This window comes from Ictalurus furcatus, chromosome 19, assembly GCF_023375685.1.
Source record: "Ictalurus furcatus strain D&B chromosome 19, Billie_1.0, whole genome shotgun sequence".
Lineage (NCBI taxonomy): Eukaryota > Metazoa > Chordata > Actinopteri > Siluriformes > Ictaluridae > Ictalurus > Ictalurus furcatus.
Genome location: NC_071273.1, coordinates 19,891,782 through 19,910,397, shown reverse-complemented (window position 1 = coordinate 19,910,397; position 18,616 = coordinate 19,891,782). Strand labels below are relative to the sequence as shown.

The 18,616-nt window shown below is 38.3% G+C and overlaps 2 protein-coding genes across 4 annotated transcripts; one reads left to right on the top strand and one right to left on the bottom strand.

Moving 5' to 3' along the window:
• Positions 1–322: 322 nt before the first annotated feature.
• si:ch73-139j3.4 (tetraspanin-19) lies at positions 323–4,861 on the bottom strand. 3 transcript variants are annotated; one of them, XM_053650749.1, is made up of 9 exons: positions 4,782–4,861; positions 4,508–4,588; positions 4,264–4,342; positions 3,924–4,039; positions 2,960–3,034; positions 2,561–2,662; positions 2,229–2,390; positions 1,992–2,075; positions 323–1,895 (listed from the first exon to the last, which is right to left on the bottom strand). In XM_053650749.1, the coding sequence occupies exons 2-9, from the start codon at positions 4,571–4,573 to the stop codon at positions 1,392–1,394; spliced, it is 1,188 nt and encodes a 395-aa protein (XP_053506724.1). In that variant the 5' UTR covers positions 4,574–4,588; positions 4,782–4,861; the 3' UTR covers positions 323–1,391. The 3 variants fall into 3 exon arrangements, with proteins under 3 accessions (XP_053506724.1, XP_053506722.1, XP_053506723.1); XM_053650747.1 differs by lacking the exon at positions 4,782–4,861 and adding an exon at positions 4,682–4,766; XM_053650748.1 differs by lacking the exon at positions 4,782–4,861 and adding an exon at positions 4,682–4,756 and having other exon boundaries at positions 4,508–4,600.
• A 5,421-nt stretch (positions 4,862–10,282) lies between these two features.
• On the top strand, positions 10,283–17,490 carry lsm8 (LSM8 homolog, U6 small nuclear RNA associated). The gene is made up of 4 exons (XM_053650758.1): positions 10,283–10,448; positions 13,178–13,218; positions 14,960–15,087; positions 17,194–17,490. The coding sequence occupies exons 1-4, from the start codon at positions 10,418–10,420 to the stop codon at positions 17,282–17,284; spliced, it is 291 nt and encodes a 96-aa protein (XP_053506733.1). The 5' UTR covers positions 10,283–10,417; the 3' UTR covers positions 17,285–17,490.
• The last annotated feature ends 1,126 nt before the right edge of the window (positions 17,491–18,616 follow it).

Below are 18,616 nucleotides of genomic sequence, written 5' to 3'. Positions count from 1 at the left end.
TAAGCCCACTCTCTGCACACCAACTCGGATCTGAACAGCACAACTACACAAGACACACATATAGCCTGTGCACTCACAAGCCAGACACCGCTGATCAACACCATATGATTCTAGCATCATCCAAACACTTCCTGAGTCAGACTGTAGCACCGAGTGGGGGAATAACTCCTGTGACTCACAAATGTGTCTGTTTGATGTCACAACAAGATCAAAATATCCTGTCAAAGTTGTAAGCCAGCCAAAGGGTACGTGGCATATGATGTTTTTTGGGGGTTTTTTTGTGTATAATTTATTTATTGGTTACAATGACAGAAGTAAAGGTGATTCATATGACTTATATGGCTATTTTCCAACTTTAACTCCATAAACAGTATTTATTTTCTTTCCAACTTACTTGACCAGTAAAACTTGATCATATTTATCCTGCTGAATTTCTCATTTCACAGTATATACCTGTATAATCTACAGAGCTGGATTCATTCATCAGTAAGCTAACCAGTTTTATTTTTCAGCTGGAATTCAAAGCAACTAAAGTAACGTAAAATGGACCCAAAAGCTAGTTTGTTATCCCACTAATTCATCTTCATATGCCTTACATGTCAATAAGCAAATGCTGTTATACTGTACGTTACAGACTTTTATAAAAATCATTATACAGTATTATAAATAAAATACCAAGTTGAAAACAAAAAGGCATTTTTTTTTTTTTTTGTATACCTAATGATCAGTCAATGAAATGAAAACTAAATTCTTGCTTCTGTGGAGAAAACTCTCCAAAGGTATGAAAAATATCAGGACCAGATGGCTTGAAGATGAGATCATAAAAACAAACGTGTTGCATCTATTATTTATGAAATAAAGAATTCGATCACATAATGTATACAGTTAACCCTAGAACTATTGGCACCCTCTTGAAAATGAGTACAATTTGATATATAAAGTGAATTTAATGGACGATGTTATCCAGTGCCACTTACAGAAATACACTGAAGATTGAAGTCTCTCTCATATGACGTGCTACATCCTGACACTAGTAAAAATACTCTATACTCTAGGAATACCATAATGCTAAAACCCTGTTACGTAGATGTTAATGTGAGAGTTTGTACAGCAAAGAAAACGATGCATGTTTTTAACCATATAATAAGTGCAACAGTATTTGGCCAAAAAGCTTGTATAGACTGAGAGCAATTGAAAGAAATCTATTGTAAATGTTTATTTGAAATATTCCGTACTAATGTAAATTATGGTCAATTTAAACAAGATGTTCTTTTAAGAATTTAGCAGAAATGTGTTTTCTCCAGTTGTTTGAGTGGAATTTAAACAAACAAAAAAAACAACTATTGTGTCATTTGTGCACTTTTAAAAGGTGCCAGTAATTTTGGAGTTGACTAGTAACAATCAAAAGTATTCCTGTAGTCATCATGAACATAACTCTGATTATAATTGCCATTATAGCTCTGTCTGTGGTGCAGATCGCGGTCATATTGGTAATGTTGCTCTTGATACTGGTCATATCTCGCATCAGCATGTTGTTCTTTATATATGTGATGATTGAGATCTGGGGAATGATGGTGCTGATAAAGTTGGCTTTCATACTGATCATAACTCTGTCCAGCGTCGTTATACTCATTGTTCTGTCTCTGATCATATGTATGGTTGTTGGGCTGATGTTGAGGATCGTGATACTGGTCATAACTCGGTCCAGTATGTTCTTGATTATAAGCATCATGCAGCTGCTGGTCAGAAGACTGGTAGGACTCCAGATTATTTTGGTGAAGGTCAGAACTTGATGCCGGTATCTCTTCCGTTGCGTTGAGAAGATTTTCCTGGTGAGCTTTAATCTTAGAGCCAATGTTCCGGCAGATGAGAAATCCCAAAATAAACTGCAGGATCTGAACAAAGCAGCAACAGCAAGAGGTTTATATTGTACTGATAAGGCTAAAAAAAAAAAACAATGTTTGCTACATTTTCCTAGTATATATAGATACCTCGATGATTAGGAGTGCAAGGTCCATGCCTACTATCACAAATATGTTCTTTTCAAACCAATCCTTTAGTTTCTCCTCACAGCCCTATACCAGGAAACAACCACACACTTTCTAGTATCATTAATTCAATGTTATATATTTAAGGAATAAAATACTCAGGGGGGTATGCTGTTATAGGAAAACCATCAACAACAAGGTGATGTGATTTGATGAGGAGTGAGCATAACATTATAATACCATTGCGTAGATATGAGTACCATTTCCAAACATCTCGTTGACCAGGATTACAGGGCAGCTCCCATTGAAGCAAGAGCAGGGGTAAATATCAGCTGTGTTCTGGACCTGAATAAATTTGTTTGTCTCCCAGTCGCTGGCGTTCTGTCTGCCACAGCATTTTACCTAGAGAAAAGCACACTCATTACAGACCGAGTTCATAAAGATGATGGAAGCCAGCCATGCTTTTAATTACAGTTAAACTTATTTGGAGACATTTACAAACAGACTAAAATAATTATGGTTAATCATTAGGCTTCATTCAATAATGCATGCAAAGTATAATCAGTACGTACAGACTGCTGCACATTGTCCAGAAGACTCCAGGTGGTTTGTGTATCATTAACCCCATACATGCTGATGATGGCATCTATACGTTCAGTCAAAAACTTCTCAATCTGTTAAAGTGAACATTTCCAAACATGTTCAAACAGCATCGGGTCTTAATAAATAATCGGTCTTGTAGTGTCCAGTTAGGAAGCATGATCTGAGAAATGTGCTCACACACAGCATTGGTTAAATCTGCCATAAGCCAAAAGTGTCTAATAAATAGTCCACTGGTTCTGGTGTTTAGTTTTTCCCTGACTTACTAGGTACACTGCTAATCTCTGATAGGTCACTATTTGTTACAAGTCTAAAGTGATATGTTGAACATATACTGTATGAGTCGAATATGAGTCTGGCTAAAAACTTACTTGGTTCTGTTTCATCAGTAGTAAGAAAGAGATGAAAATTTCACCAAAAATGATGGCAATTAAGAGGCCCATGTACTGGAAGAGATTGAAAAGAACAATATTACGTTAATGTTGACCTTCCACTTAAGAACATCTGAACCCTGGCTCATTCATGCAGTTATCCAATCAGACAATCATGTGGCAGCAGTGCAATGCATACAATCATGCACATATAGTACAGGTTAAAAGTTTCAGTTAATGTTCACGCCCAACATCGGGATGTGGGAATGTGATCACTGTGGCTTTAGGCATGGTTGTTGGTGCCAGAGTATTTCAGATCTCCTGGGATTTTCATGCACAACACTCTCTAGAGTTTACACACAGTGGTGCGAAAAACAAAAAACATCCACTGAGTGGATGGAAACACCTTGTTGATGAAAGATGTCACTTTTTACAACTGTGGTGAACAGAAAAGCATCTCAGATCAGGGAACACATCAAAGCTTGAGGTGGATGGGCTAAAAAAGCAGAAGACCACATCAGGTTCTACTCCTGTCAGCCAAGAACAGGAATCTGAGGCTACAGTGAGCGCAGACTCACGGAAACTGGACAGTTGAACATTGGGAAAAGACGACAAAAGCAGTCTGTCTCTTACAAACAACCATAGTACCGTCAAAGTCACTGAAATTACATTTTTTCCCCACATACTGATGTTTGAGGTGAACATCTCTTGACCTGTATCTGCATGATTTTATGCATTGCGCTGCTGCCAGGTGATTGGATCATTTAGGGGAAACCTTTGAAGGTAAGATAAGATAAAGACAAGGGTTCAAGTAAAACATTAAGAATCTGAACTTTTTGTTGTTAGAGTGTACGCAGTATGCAGTATAAACTGAACAGTGACTTGTGTATAAGTGTAGAGTGAATTCTTTTTTTTTTTTTAAATTATTGTAGTGTATATTGTTCCATTATGAAGCAACACTTACAAATGCAATGAAACATCTGTTTTCTAAGTGGACTCCAATGCAGCCCAACATAGAGATGCCCACAACCACCAGACCGATAATAAACAGCCCTCCAGCCACCACCTTGACGTCCGTCTCTAAGAGATCAGAGACCACACGCAAACTATCATTATGCGTCATCATACAATCAGCACACAGTTGGGTCTTCTCATTCAAGCTTAGGCACAAACAACTTTCTCAGTCAATAATGATCAAATTACACTTCCTAGAGTTTTTCTCACGCATTAGACAAAAGAACTACCCGCTACTTCTAACTTCCGTGTCACTCGATTAAGAAGAATAAAAAATAAAAAAAGCTTACCATTTCTTACAACAGTTATCACGTTACTTGTGTCGAATAAGATCCATACCGAAGCTCCAAAAAGGCTGATACCAAGAATCTGTAAAAGTGTTAATGTTATCATATGTAAGCTACGTATAATAGAAATATATAGCAACCAGACATTCCCATAGTGAAACACATATTTCACTTTAAATATATTTGTCACTTTAACTTAACTGGTATACTAACCTAGAAATATAGAAATAGAAATATCATATCTTACAATAAAAAAGGAGTTATTCAGCATGAAAAGGAATTTTCCTATCTGCAGTTTGTCTTCAGCCTTCATGTTGTTGGAGACGAGCTGCAATAAAGGCTGGTAACTGAGATTAAAACTAAACTACCAGGAAATCAACAACAATATTCAGAGTTATGCTATGTATAGAGAGCTGTTTACCGTAACTTGGTTTGTTTTGGAGTAAAAACAAATCTTCTTGAGAGAAAAGCTTACTTCTTCCTAACGTTCATCATTCTCCTTCTTATTATCAAGTCCTCACCTGTATGTTTGGATTGTTTCACCAGAAGCCCTTCCATACAGCCTCAGGACTGAAGTTCACTTCCTTATAACACCACCAATCATTAACCTTGGCATTCAGGGGGGGGGGAGGGTGAAGGTTTTTAGCTCATTATGAGGGCCATAATATTCATAATATTGACCATAATAATAATAATAATAATTATTATTATTATTATTATTATTACTATTATTATTATTATTATTATTATTATTATAACAACAACAACAACAACAACAATAATAATAATAATAATAATAATAATAATAATAACCTCCGGGGTTGGAGGTTGATTAGACTTTGCCTTTTCTCCCTGTGCTTCAGGTACTTCTCAATACTCTTGGTACTCCGGTTTCCTCCCCCAGTCCAAAGACATGTGCTGTAGGCTGATTGGCATTTCCAAATTCTCCGTAGTGTGTGAATGGGTGTGAATGTGTGTGATTGTACCTTGAGATAAATTGATACCCTGTCCAGGTTGTCTCCTGCCTTGTGCCCCGAATTCCCTGTGATAGGCTCCAGGCCCCCCCGAGACCCAGTGAAGGATAAGCGGTATGGAAAATGGATGGATAGATAGATATAAAAATATATATTCACACCACCCTTTTTTCATTCATTCAGCATTTTATCCTGTTCAGGATCACAGTGGACTCAGAACCTATCCTGGGAATACTGGGCAGGAGATGAGGATACACCCTGGATGGGACATCAGTCCTTCACAGGGCACCATTCACAGCTAGGGGCAATTTAGAGCCACCAAATCACCTACCAACATGTTTCTGGGAGGTCGGAGGAAACCAGAGAACCAGGAGAAAACCCACACAGACAGCAGGAAAGCATGCACAGTAACACCACACAGTCAGTAACGTAATCTTAGGACCTCGGAGTTGCAAGGCTGCGGTGCGACACTCTGCATCACTAAGTTGCCCTTTACATCATCCTGTCACTGATTATTTTCCTATAACAGCGCATCCTATATGTTTTAGTCTTTACTTAGCATGACGTCTCATTCCTTTTCCACATCACAGCAGTTACAAAATCTTTATTGTTTATTGTTGTCAGGATGCCATGATGATATAGCATAACGAAAAGCTTACTCACAGCAAGAAACACAGAACAATACAGTGCACACAGTACCATGGAGACACTAGTAAAATGCAAACAGTAAAAGATAAACAGTGTATTGGGCAGGAATGGGCAGTGTAATATTTATACAATACTAAATACAATACAGGGATTTCATAGAAGTAAAGTGTATATTATAGTTCACAAGGACTGTAGTTCAGACTACAGGTGTATAAGGGCTGGGATCCCACAGACAACAAAAAACTTAAAAGACATGCTCGAATGGGAGGTTTTTACTTTCATGTGGCTGCAAGCAAGTAGTCAGACAGGATTTTGTGGAGTTTTTATTTGTAATTGTTGCGACTAAAATTACTTGATTTTGCTGTGACTTTAAAAAAAAATTGCGATACAATTTGCAGAGTTTTTTTTGTTATTTTGCGGAAAACTACTTGAATTGGCGAAATGGCAATTGCACGAAAATGTTTTGCGTGGTCTTTTGTAGTGATGTTTGTTGGTACGTGAGACCTTTTAGCTGTACTCATGTTCAATGCACGTGAAACGAAGGGGCTTTGACTGAATGCGTGTTGTGATCATGTCACATGACAAATCTGCGTAAATCTGCGGTAATTTTTAAAGATCGCAAGCTCCTCCGACTATTGCTTGATTTTGCGTTAATTTCTGCGATCGCAAAATCGCGAAATCCCAGAGGGCCTGGTCAGATATTTTCTCAAAGAAAGAGCGGTCCTTAGTAACTGCCTGGTCATGGTCACGTGATATAAATTTCTAGTTTGTTTTATGTATTGGGAAATAGAACCAACTAAATTTGTTAGAAAATATCTCAGGCATCTACAAACAAAAATAATAAATAATAATAAAAATAATAAACTGCACAGACAGTCCCTCGTACATCTCTAGTTCAGACCCGTTATGACCTCCAGAGATGAGGTGAGGAGAATTTAATTTGAAAAAAGTGGCACTAAGGCAGCACGATTCCTACCATGTAGGCATGTGCCATGCCTTATCAAGCACCGATGCCTTACAAATCGTCCCAGCTTGGTACGGTAAAAAAAATATACAAATTCTGGTTTAGGTCGCATTCAATTTGGATTTAAAACAGAATACAGATACAGACATGGATATTTGGAGCACCAACGTATAATACTGGTGATTATTGGCCAATTATTGTTCCACATTACAAAATGAGCCCCATTACAGAAAGAAATGAGCTGCAAAGAACTAAAGACTTTTCTTTTTCTTCAGACATTATTTAGGATGATGCTTGATGCTTACTTGCATGGTTTCTGTTTATAGAACTCATTTCTATTATTGTTTGTGTATTTGGTTTGAAATCATCCTCACTATTAATTGTCTTATGTATTGGTTCTTGGGGTTTTTTTTGCATTTGTTTTATTTTTTATGTGTTTCAGATAGAAATTGTACTTTTTTTTTTGCTAGAAACCTAAAGAATTAGAAGGAGATAAATCCTTATAAAGTGGCATGAAAAAGTATGGGCTGGGCATCCAGCCTGTCTATAGGCCATGGCGATGACGTCCACCACCCAGTGGATCAACCTCTCCTTAGATAAGGGAGTCCCCAGTGTCTTCCTCTGTGACAGATGGACAGTTGGTCTGAGGATTGAATATCTGCCGTCTGGTCTGAGCATGTACTGATCGATTTGTAAATTTGTGTGATGTGAGCTTGGGCAGAAGTCCCAGGTTCAAACACAACGTCACTACTGGGTCAAATTGCATTCTAGCAGTCCCTGAGGAAAAGCTACTTCAGCCTATAGGATGCACATCATACATGATAAGGGTACCAGATCCACAGGCAGGGGTGATCAGGCTGAGAATGCCAAATCTCTTTGTTCATTTGAGGCAGTTGATTTGCTCAGGAACAAAGGCACAGGGTTTTTATAACCACCACCAGGGAAAGCAGTAGTGGAACCAAGAGCTTGCAGGTCATCTTGAGACCATGAACAGACCTCTGTGGATTCTACACAATGTAAAAAGTGGAGGAAAAGCATATAGTGGATGGAGAGGCACATCATGGGTGCATTTTGTCTCAGTGTGCCAGGTTATACAGACCTGAATGAGCTGTCCTCAGTGAAGCAAACTGTAAATAGATCCACCTGAGGAGGTTTCGTGCAAAGCAGAGAGAGCCACTCAGCCTTATGCTTCCCTGATGGTTGGTGTAATTGACCATCACAATGTTTTCTGAGAGAACCAACACACAGGACCTTGAAATCCTGCTGTTTCATGTGGTCTCAACTTACACCCTGCCCCGTGTGCCCTTGTAGCACCACACTGCTCCCCAGGTTTGTACAAGGCATTTGTATTTGTAGGGCTTTATAACTGAACTTACATTGTGATTTGAAAAATATAAAGATTCGGATTTACAAAGTAAGTCCATATCGTAGTGGTACAAATTTCATTCCAACCAAATCTGCCAAAGCTGGCTTAGGGTGCTTTCACATATGCGTATCACATATGCATATAAATAATTATGTAATCATTTAATTATTGGAGGTTCAGTATTCTCCAGATTTTTGTGATATTTACATGCACTTGTGAAAGCTTTGTTTACCTATTTCTAACCAAAGTAGGATTTCAGCTCGACACACCCCTCAGCCACCCCTCGTTGCTTTTTGGTTTGTTTAATTATGTTGTCTGAAACCAAAACAAACCAAATAGCATTCACACTTTGTAGTGTGAATGTGAAAGTGTGAATGTGAATGTGAATGTCATTGCCCTAGCCGGAGAATACGTAATCACTGCGAGACTGTTTGGTAATCATGCTGAACAGTAGAGCTCTCTGCTGCTAGGTTAACGGATAAAGGCATCGCTATAACAGCAGAGACGAAAACAGCGGCTTTTCATGTTTGAAACGGCTCGTAAGCTGCAGCTCGTTTCTGCCTGGAAATAAATGCAGTGCAAGACTGACGTAATAAATGCGCACACAGGTGGTCACTGAAGACACATTCACGATGCCAGGTGTAAATGGATATGTGTTTTGCTGGAATCGTATGGAAGTATTTTCCAAATGAAAATGCAAACCGAAATAGCAACAGCAATAATTGCTATTATTATATAATTGCTATTATTATATAATTTCTATTATTAATAATTGCTAGTTCTCTTTCTCAGAGTTGTGTATGGAGACTGCCAAGATTAAAACAGAATCGCAAACCGACGTCGGCGCAATCGTCTATTCGGCACATTTTCCCTCTTAGCTGTCGACCGCTAGGCGCTCTAAACTGATGTCACTTCCAAATACAAACACACCCCATAGTATACTCCCACCCCCAACACTGATTGACAGGTTTCTTATGCGTTGTAAATGTAAATGCAAAGGGAACTGCAATTCCATTTGAGTTTTGGCAGGCTCCATCCACGATATTGAGGAAGTGAATAGAAAACGGGGTAATTGCTATTGCTATTTCGATATGACAGGCTCATAACCCGTAAGACATGGGAAATGCAATTACAAATAGACTTTGCGTTCCCATTTGAAATTTGGCAGACGTACGTTCAAGTCAACAAAAATGCAAACGGTAATACACGATTTGCAATTTCATTTGAATTATGTCAGAATTTATGCGTCCACAAATAGAAAACGCAACTGCAAATACATTTTGAAAAATTGTGAAATACTTCCATATAATCGGATTACTTGTGTGTTATTACCAGGGCCCAGTTGTTTGAAAACTTTCATCTGGTTCAGAATGATCCGGATTTGAAAATCCCACGTTTTGCTATCCAGGATCAAGTAAATGGTCTTGTAAGTAAGTAATCCATCTTACTTAAGTCAAATTGATTACTTACTTAAGTAAGATGGAAAAGTAAGTAATCCATCTTACTTTTGTGTTGGTTTTTCAAAGCATCATTGGAGCCAGTCAACATTGGAGTGTGTTATTTGACAAGTTTTAAAGTTTTATTACATTTTGTTCCTGAAATCCTCCCTGAATCCACTCTTCTGCTGGGATCAGGATAATCCTGATTTTATTGGATTACAGGTATCCCAATCCTACTAAAAAGTTTTGAACAACACATACTGAAGCTTTGATCCAGATCAAATGCAAGAATGGATTCCATGATCTAATTCAGAATCCTTTTTTTTTATTTTATTTTGAACAACCCATTTTCAAGATTTGATCCAATCCGATATCCAAAATCCGATCAGATTACTTCTGAACACCTGGGCCCAGGGACCAGTTGTACAAAATGTTTCATCTGGATCAGAATGATCCGGATTTTAAAAAATCCAACGTTTTACTATCCAGGATCCAGTAATCCATCTTACTTTTGTGTTGTTTTTTCAAAGCAACATTGGGCTGGATCATTGGATTACTTCTGAACACCTGGGCCCAGGTGGGAACAGGGCGACTGCTCTTCACTCGATTAAACCTGCCTGTGGATGTAACAGCTCGGTAATGGCCTACTCACGCCTTTCCCTACTTCATTCCCGGCTACTTTAGCAGCACAATTTAGCTCATGTACATTGCAGGAGTGAAAAAGAACTTCCTGTAAATTTGGGGTGATAAAAGAACACCAGTGGAGATGTCGACCGCGCTTGAGAGTTATATAAACCGTATCCTTTATTTCCTGTTCAGTTGGATGTAGCGAGTTAGCGCTGTTATCTCTGTGCTGTTCGCTAACAAGGCTAACGCTTTGTTTTTGCTAACAGCTAAGATACTTAGCTGCTGAATTGCTTGTCTTTCAGCTCTAGCTAGCTTGCTCATGCTTGGTATTTAGTTAGGTGTCTAATTAAACTTAACTGTTTAAGCGTTTTAATTTCCGGTGTTGTTCTGCTTACCGGTCAGAGTGGCTAGTAAATGTGAGGAACTGCAGCATTAGCTACATTGCTAGCGCTTTAATTAGCTACGCCGAGTGTTTGTGTGCTAAATGTTTGTTTATTTGTGCGCTAAATGTTTGTTTATTTGTGCTTTGAGACCCAATGCGGTAATGAAACCTTTTAAAAGTTGTGTTAATATAATATTTAAGAAAAAAAAATCGTGCACGTAGTTCCTTAGCTAAAGTAAAGGCAGTATTATTATTATTATTATTATTAATAATAATAATAATAATAATCCAGTTGTCTGTGATGTATTTATTGATTCCGGTTATAATTTGTTGTTTGGTGCTGTATTTTGATTTCCGTTATTCCTGTGATAAATCAGCAGTTGTGCGCCGCTCTGACGTCACGGGGCGACATTCAGTACGTTTACACGGACAACAAGAATCCGATATGAACCCGATTACAACGATACTCTGATTAAGAAACTAGCATGTAAACAGCAATTATTGATGACTTTAATCGGACTAAAGTCACACTCGAAGTAAACACAAATGGAATTAAGACGTGGAGTATTCCTGTTTTAGTCGCATTATCGACGTGCGTTACAGACATGTACACACCTTAATCATACTATTAACATCGTGTGGGAGTTTTCACCGCCTTTTGCGACAGGACACGTACACACACACGGCAGTGCTCAACCGTTTGATGGCAAACAAGAGAGCACAGCTGCGTCCCAAACCACGTACTTACCTACAATATAGTAGGAGAAATACATGTATCTCAGCTACTATACAGTAGGTAAGTACGCGGTTTCGGACGCAGCCCACGGCTTCAAGCAGTCGTCTATTTGCACTATATTCGTCTATAACATGACAAATAATTATCCGCACTTGAAGCTTTTGTAAAATTAAAAATGAAACACCCAAAACTATATACGGTACCATAACGAAGACGGACTGTATGTCGATACGTGAAATTCTGGAGGGACATCGGACAGCGTGGCGCGATGACATGTGCTGACATGTAATGACGTGTGCTGTTAATCGATCTATGTTCTATAACATTTACAACGGGAACATGAAAAAAAATTCTAAAAGTAACTTATGTAAAAACCTTAAACACAATATTGTCTTATTCAGAATAAGGCCAATAATTAGATTACTGCTGTCCATGTCAACGTAGTCAGTGTTATTGCAGATGAAAAAGCTGTGTTTCCATCCACGGTTTTTTTTTTTTTTTTTTTTAATGTGAATTTTGCAATATTGCATAAAAAAAAAATCTGGATGCAAACTGATGCATGTGGTTGGGACGGATCACTTTTTTTTTATTCGATAAGAAGACATGCGCATAAACTACGATGGAAATGCGTTTACCGAATAAATTCTTCCATGCTCATCAAAAAAGTCATGTGATTTTGCCTCAACAAATCATGTAATTGGATAATTGGCTCAATTAAAATGTTGAAGAGCGAGATGCACCAGTTTCCCTGTAAGCGACGCTTCTTATTCTCTCAAACGCACGGGATGGAAACAGTGCCGTATTCTCAATGGTTTTATGCGCTATTCCAATTTTTCACAAATTAAATTCTCAACTTGGATAAAAACCTAGCTAATGTCGTTTAATGGACGCAAAAAACATAAGAGATTAAGGTCAGGTTTGGCTTTAAAGCACAAGCATGTCTTTTTCTCATTCACCATTTTCCATCAACGTTCAACGTCATATTAATGAGAAATCCAACGTAGAATAGTGGAGACACTAAACGTTGGACTCAGAGTCCCAGAATGCAACGCAGCCATATGACACAGGTGAGTTACAGCAGAGAGTACACTCTACTGGCTAGTTCTACAGGACGATGAGCATGATGGTGTCGATGGCGGTATTAGCATGAAGGTTGAAGCTGATCCGAGTATACAGACGAGGAGGTGAGAGAACCGGACAGACTCAAATGCTAAAGCGCCGCTGCATCTCTCTTTAGGAAGAAATAAAGCAAGGGCTAAACCTAGCTGCACCATTAGCAGCATGTAGTCGAACAGCACTGTGGGTAATGTAGGAAACAATGTTCATGGCTTGAATAAGTCAACAACAAAGTAAAATCTTGCGTGCGACTAAAGATCACGTTACTTATAAAGCTTAATCTGCAAGTCGTTCAGGCTGGAATTGTCCTTTAAACACTTTGTTGTGATCTGTTTTAAGAGTTTTAAGAGCCAGTGGAGTCATGAAAATCCATTAATGTAAAATTTTTGCTTTTCACATAGATGGAGAAGGGTGTTTAGAGTTAAGGGAGACAGTTACCAACACTGAAATGACACACATGGAAAAAGAGAGTGGAAAAATAACTTTAAAAAAAAAAAAAACACTTGAAATTCATAAAAATCTGTAACATCATACGCACATTAAATATCTTATTGGTTTCAGAGAGTATGCACTTTTTTTTTTTACGCTCAGCAGTATATTAATATGCGTAATTGTTGTTGTTGCTTCATACACGTAAAGTAAATGTCCTTAACTGGCCTGTGAAGGGACTGTCGCCATCATTACATCAGATGGACGAATGATTGTGGTGAGTATCATTTATTCTTCACTTTAGTGTCGTGATGTCGTTCACTGCACACGTGACGCTGACAAATGTGCTTTTGTTTATATATTGTATGCTTTATAATCGATGCTTGTTATATTAACTTGGTGGTAGTGTTTGGACCAGTTCATGTTATTCCAGAACTATTACAGGAACTCTTGTCCAGATGCAGATTCCCAGATTGATTGAGTAAAAGAAACTAAAACAGTTGTATGTTTAAGGTTTATTTCAGAGATGTATTCTGATGTAAATGAATGGGGGTAAAAATAAATAAACAAATAAATAAGTTCCCTTGCAGCCTTTTGAACAGTTTTAAAAAATGAGAGGAAAACTCATTTCTAACTAAGAAAGTACATTTTAATCTGCAGTTATACGGAGTACGCTAGAATTTTCGGTCGGTATTATTAAATATAATTTAAGATGCCTTGTGAGTGAGCAATATGCTCAGATTTTGTGTTCATTTTTAACATCGTGTCAGCTTGCGATCGGGCCCTCTCACACCGCTTTTATTATATCTGAATCTTTCCTGATATTTTACTATTTACTTTTGTTCTTTTCACTAATGCGATGCAATAATGTATAATTATGAGTCCTTTATACTGCATTGTATTGTCTGCTTTTCACTACTTTTATTTTTTCTTAAAATGAGAATATTAGAAAAATAAAGGATGAAATAAAAAAAGAGATAATGAAACTAAAAACAGGAGGCTAACACGGGTAAACTTTCCTCAGTTATTCCTACATCAGCGATGTGGAGTCTTGCCTATTTAAGGACAGTGTTAAAGAATATGTTTCCTTATGTTTCGATCTGTTACAGAGTGCCTTGCAGAAGTATTCAGACCCCCGAACAATTTTCACATATTAATGAATTACGAATGGTACATTTTGAAATTTCATTCTGTTTCATATTTTACTTTAAAACACTGAAACTCAAAACCAGTTATTGTAAGGTGACATTGGATTTATGTTGGGAAATATTTTTATTTTTTTAAATATTACGTTTATGGCATTTGGCAGACGTCCATATCCAGACCCGACTTACATTTATCTTATTTATACAACTGGGCAGTTAAGGGTTGATGGCTTTGCTCAAGGGCCGAACAGTGACGGCTTGGCGGTGCTGGGGTTTGAACCCACTACCTCCCAATATAAATGAGAGAATTGGTCAGGGGGTCTGAATACTTTTGCGAGTCACCGTATATCCCTTTTTAGCTGTGAGTTTCCCCCAGTGTTTAGCATAAAAGTCTATTTGTATCCTTAATATAGTCTGATATTTATTTAAACTGATATTTATCAGACTTGGCTGTGTGTCCTGAATGTGCTAAGAATCTTAATTCCTGCGCTTTTGTGTCATGCAGTGATTATTTCAATAAACTGAACTGTTTGTGTGTCTGAAACGTGACATGCGTTTATCGCTTAGAATATTTTAGCAAAAATATTCACTTAAAGATGCTCTGATTTGGCTCTTCTGTGTTTATTTCTTAAGAAGTAAGCGAACTACGCTAATGAGCCTGTAGTACATTTTACTATATGCTGCAGCTAGAAATAGATTTTGTTTGTGACATCATGAGGTTTGGTTTAGCATAACATTTAAATCTATGATTATTACTAATCGTTCCCTTATTTATGTGGATTAGAGGGTATTATCATACCAGTCATTCCATCCCACCCCTGGTTAATCACGACAGCTAAAGAATGATGTGTTAATTATCTTGTATTTTTTCAGGGAACACTAAAGGGCTTTGACCAGACGATCAACCTCATCTTGGATGAAAGCCATGAGCGTGTGTTCAGCTCCTCCCAGGGAGTGGAGCAGGTTGTGCTGGGACTGTACATCGTTAGAGGAGATAATGTGTAAGTCACGCACGTAAATTGACTCCATCACTAGGTTACAACATCATCTGTGAGGAATTAGAGTTGCGCGCTTTCATAGTAGTTAGTTTTATTGAAAGTTGTCGAAGAACCGTGTGGTGGTTTGGGAAAACCTGTCGGATGTTGATGCAGCTGAATTCTGGGGGGAAAAAATGATGGATAAATCTCAGGTATTGACCAAAGTGACTTTTTCTACCAATCATGTAAATATATTTTACCAACCTGACGTGGAGATGTTTTTATTTAAGACACTTTCTGATAACTAGTCCATACAGGATTTCGTTGAAGTTTTTTTTTTGTGATTGTTGTGGCCAAAAATGCTTGATTTTAGTCTTTTGCTGTGTTTTTTTTGCGGAAAACTACTTGAATTGACAAAATTGCAATTGCATGAAATTGTTTTGCACGGTCTTTCGCAGTGATGTTTGTTGGTAAATGAGACTTTTTTAGCTGTACTCATGTTGGACACACATGAATCGAAGCAGGCTTTGGCTGAACCACAGAGTTTCCTTGATTTTGCGTTAATTTCGCCCATCGCAAAATCCTGGAGGGACTGCATAACCTTGATGTCTACCTGCAAAGATCATGTTGTGTCAGGAGAGCCCTCACAAAACAGACATGAGCCTAATCACTTCAGAATGTAATCAGATACCGTTACCGGCTGTCAAAATGGTGGTCATCATCAAACCAGAGAAGAGCGCTTGCACACACTGTACAGACGACAGCGGACACGGTTTTAAAGTGTTTGAATGACAATGAAGTATGCCAATGGTGGTATGGTGCGACGCGAACCTGCTAACGGATTGCCGCTACCCCCAACTGTGCATTATTTTGTATCCGTAACTGTCCAGTTTGGGTGAGCCTGTGTGCACTGTAACCTCAGATTCCTGTTCTTGAGTGGAGCCTGATGTGGTTCTCTGCTGGTGTAGCTCATCCATCTCGTGTTTTGACCTGTTGTTCATTCTGAGATGCTTTTTTCTTTTTACCATGGATGTAGTGTGGTTATTTGAGTTACTGTAGACTTCCTGCCAACTGGAAACAGTCTAGCCATTCTCCTTGTACCTCTCTCATTAACTGCTGCTGACTGGATGTTTTTTTGTTTTTCGCACCATTCTGTGTAAACTCTAGAGACTGTTGTGTGTGAAATTCCCAGGAGATCAGCAGTTTATTGAATACTCAAACCAGCCCACCTGGCACCAGTCAAAATCACTGAGATCACACTTTTTCTTCATTCTGAATTGATGTGAACAGTAGGTGAAGCTCTCAACCTGATCTGAAGTGCTTTTTTTCCCCTAGAAACTCAAAGCACTTTAAATAGTATGGGGGCGGGAATCTCATCAACCCTCACTAGTGTGTAGCATCCGCCATAATGCGCCAGAACGCCCAACACACAGAGGAGAGCATGATGTAGCCAATTCAGAGATGGAGATTATTAGGGGGCCATGATAGATAAGGGCCAATGGGGGAATTTCGGCAGGACACCGGGGTTATACCCCTACTCTTTTACGATAAGCATCCTGGGATTTTTAATGACCACGGTCAGGAACCTCAGTTTAACGTCTCATCCGAAAGACTGTGCTGTTTTTACAGTATAGTGTCCCCATCGCTATACTGGGGCATTAGGACCCACACAGACCACAGGGTGAGTGCCCCCTGCTGACCTCACTAATACCCCTTCCAGCAGCAGCCTTAGTTTTCCCAAGGAAGTCTCCCATCCAGGTTCTGGCCAGACTCAACCCTGCTTAGCTTCAATGGGAAACCAGGCGAGAACCACAGGGAGATATGGCTCTGGCCATATGGGAAAACTTTTTATTTTTCTCCCTTTTGACTTTTGGTGTTTATCAGACTTTTTAAAATGTTAAAACTTGTGGTTGGGAAACATGCGGAAGAGAAATATATTTCAGTTCAGGTATAGTTTTCAGACCTATATAAAGTAGAACATGTATTTAAAAAAGAATTGCCATGTGAAGGATTTTTCCAGGCCACTACACGTGTGAACCAAAGCAGACGCAGCATTGCTCCACATTTTTCTTTGATCAGCCATGAAAGAAAAGTTCAATAGCTGAAGCTTCATTTCTGTTTGTGTTACAGGGCTGTTATTGGTGAAATCGATGAGGAAACGGACTCTGCACTGGATCTTGGCAATATAAGGGCAGAACCACTTAACTCTGTAGTGCACTAAGTTTCCCCAGTGTGTAAAAGTACAGACTCATTCAAACCACATCCACAGTATTTTTCACTGGATCCCCCTCTCTGCTTCTTCTCCTGCTCCTTAAAGTATGGAATAAATGTAATAGAATTTTTTCACATTGCTTTTTTTTAAAAGAACAATGCCCGACTTTTTTTTACGTGTGAAAATGAGAGAAAATAAATTGTTTTTGGTGTAAACGTGGTCATTTTTAGGGAAAGAGAAACTTGGTTCTGTAGTCTGAAATGACTAACTATCCATTGTGTAAATATCCTCCTATTAAGATTTTATCTCACAACCTCAGTGTAAATACCTGTTCCTGGAAGGCCCTAGGGTTTGTTAGAGAACATAACTAAACAAACAACATCATGAAGACGGAGGAGCTATTTAAACAAGTCTGGAAATTCTGGAAGATTATCAGTCAGTGTTTAGTTATGAAATATCCCAAAGTTTGAACGTCCTGCAGAGCAGCATTAAATCCGTTATTAAAACATGGAAAGAATATGGCTCAACCGCAACTTTGCCTAGAGGAGACTGTCCACCAAATGTCTGCGTAAAGAGGTGATTAGTCAGAGAAGAGTCCACAGTTCAGTTAGGAGAAGCTGTTCACAGGCCATCCATGGCCTGGATACTGCATAAAGCTGGCCTTTATGAAATCTCATTTTGAGACTCTGTTGGCACAAATATGTGGGAAAAGGTTCTCTGACAATGAAGCGTGGTGGTGGTAGTACCATGTTAAGCATTACCCATGGCCTCTCTGACTAATCCATTCTTTTATCATTTTTAATTACTAGACCTAATGGTACTCTTCTTTTATTTAATGCATTTAGTAATAAACCTGATTCATATGCACAGTATTTTTACTTAGTTGCTGATTTTAATGTTTAATCTTGGTAGTAGTTCTAATTACATTAAATTAGTTTCTGGAGAATAATTTAATATATAATAGAACAAGATTTTTTCTTTTCTGTTAAGAAATACCAACAATTACCCCTGGGACTATGCGGTGAGAAACACTGATGTAGAAGATATCAGCTTATCAGGTCCTCTGCTGCCATCTCAAGGCAAAACAGACAACAAAAGATAAAATGTGACTCTGACAGCATTCCAAATGTCCTTCACAACAACCTAAGTGCATGTTTCAGGTAAATAACTTAAAACAATAAAGCCTCTACAACCCATGAAATTTTGCATTTCGCAGTCCTGCAGATCACTTTACCATGAAATCTATTCATTAAAAGACCTCATAAATGTTGCTTTTGCAATAAAGTTAACATGTGGTTCCTTAATTTAAGTTAAAACATAAGTATCAGGAAGCATACCCTT

Excerpts from the sequence above, each read along its gene's own strand:
- si:ch73-139j3.4 (XM_053650749.1), bottom strand. The coding sequence starts at position 4,573 with ATGAAGGCTGAAGACAAACTGCAGATAGGAAAATTCCTTTTCATGCTG. Across the intron at positions 4,040-4,263 it reads GATAACTGTTGTAAGAAATG|AGACGGACGTCAAGGTGGTG; the intron begins GTAAGCTTTTTT and ends CTGATCTCTTAG. Across the intron at positions 1,896-1,991 it reads TTGCACTCCTAATCATCGAG|ATCCTGCAGTTTATTTTGGG; the intron begins GTATCTATATAT and ends TGCTTTGTTCAG.
- lsm8 (XM_053650758.1), top strand. The coding sequence starts at position 10,418 with ATGTCGACCGCGCTTGAGAGTTATATAAACC. Across the intron at positions 13,219-14,959 it reads CAGATGGACGAATGATTGTG|GGAACACTAAAGGGCTTTGA; the intron begins GTGAGTATCATT and ends GTATTTTTTCAG. Across the intron at positions 15,088-17,193 it reads ATCGTTAGAGGAGATAATGT|GGCTGTTATTGGTGAAATCG; the intron begins GTAAGTCACGCA and ends TTTGTGTTACAG.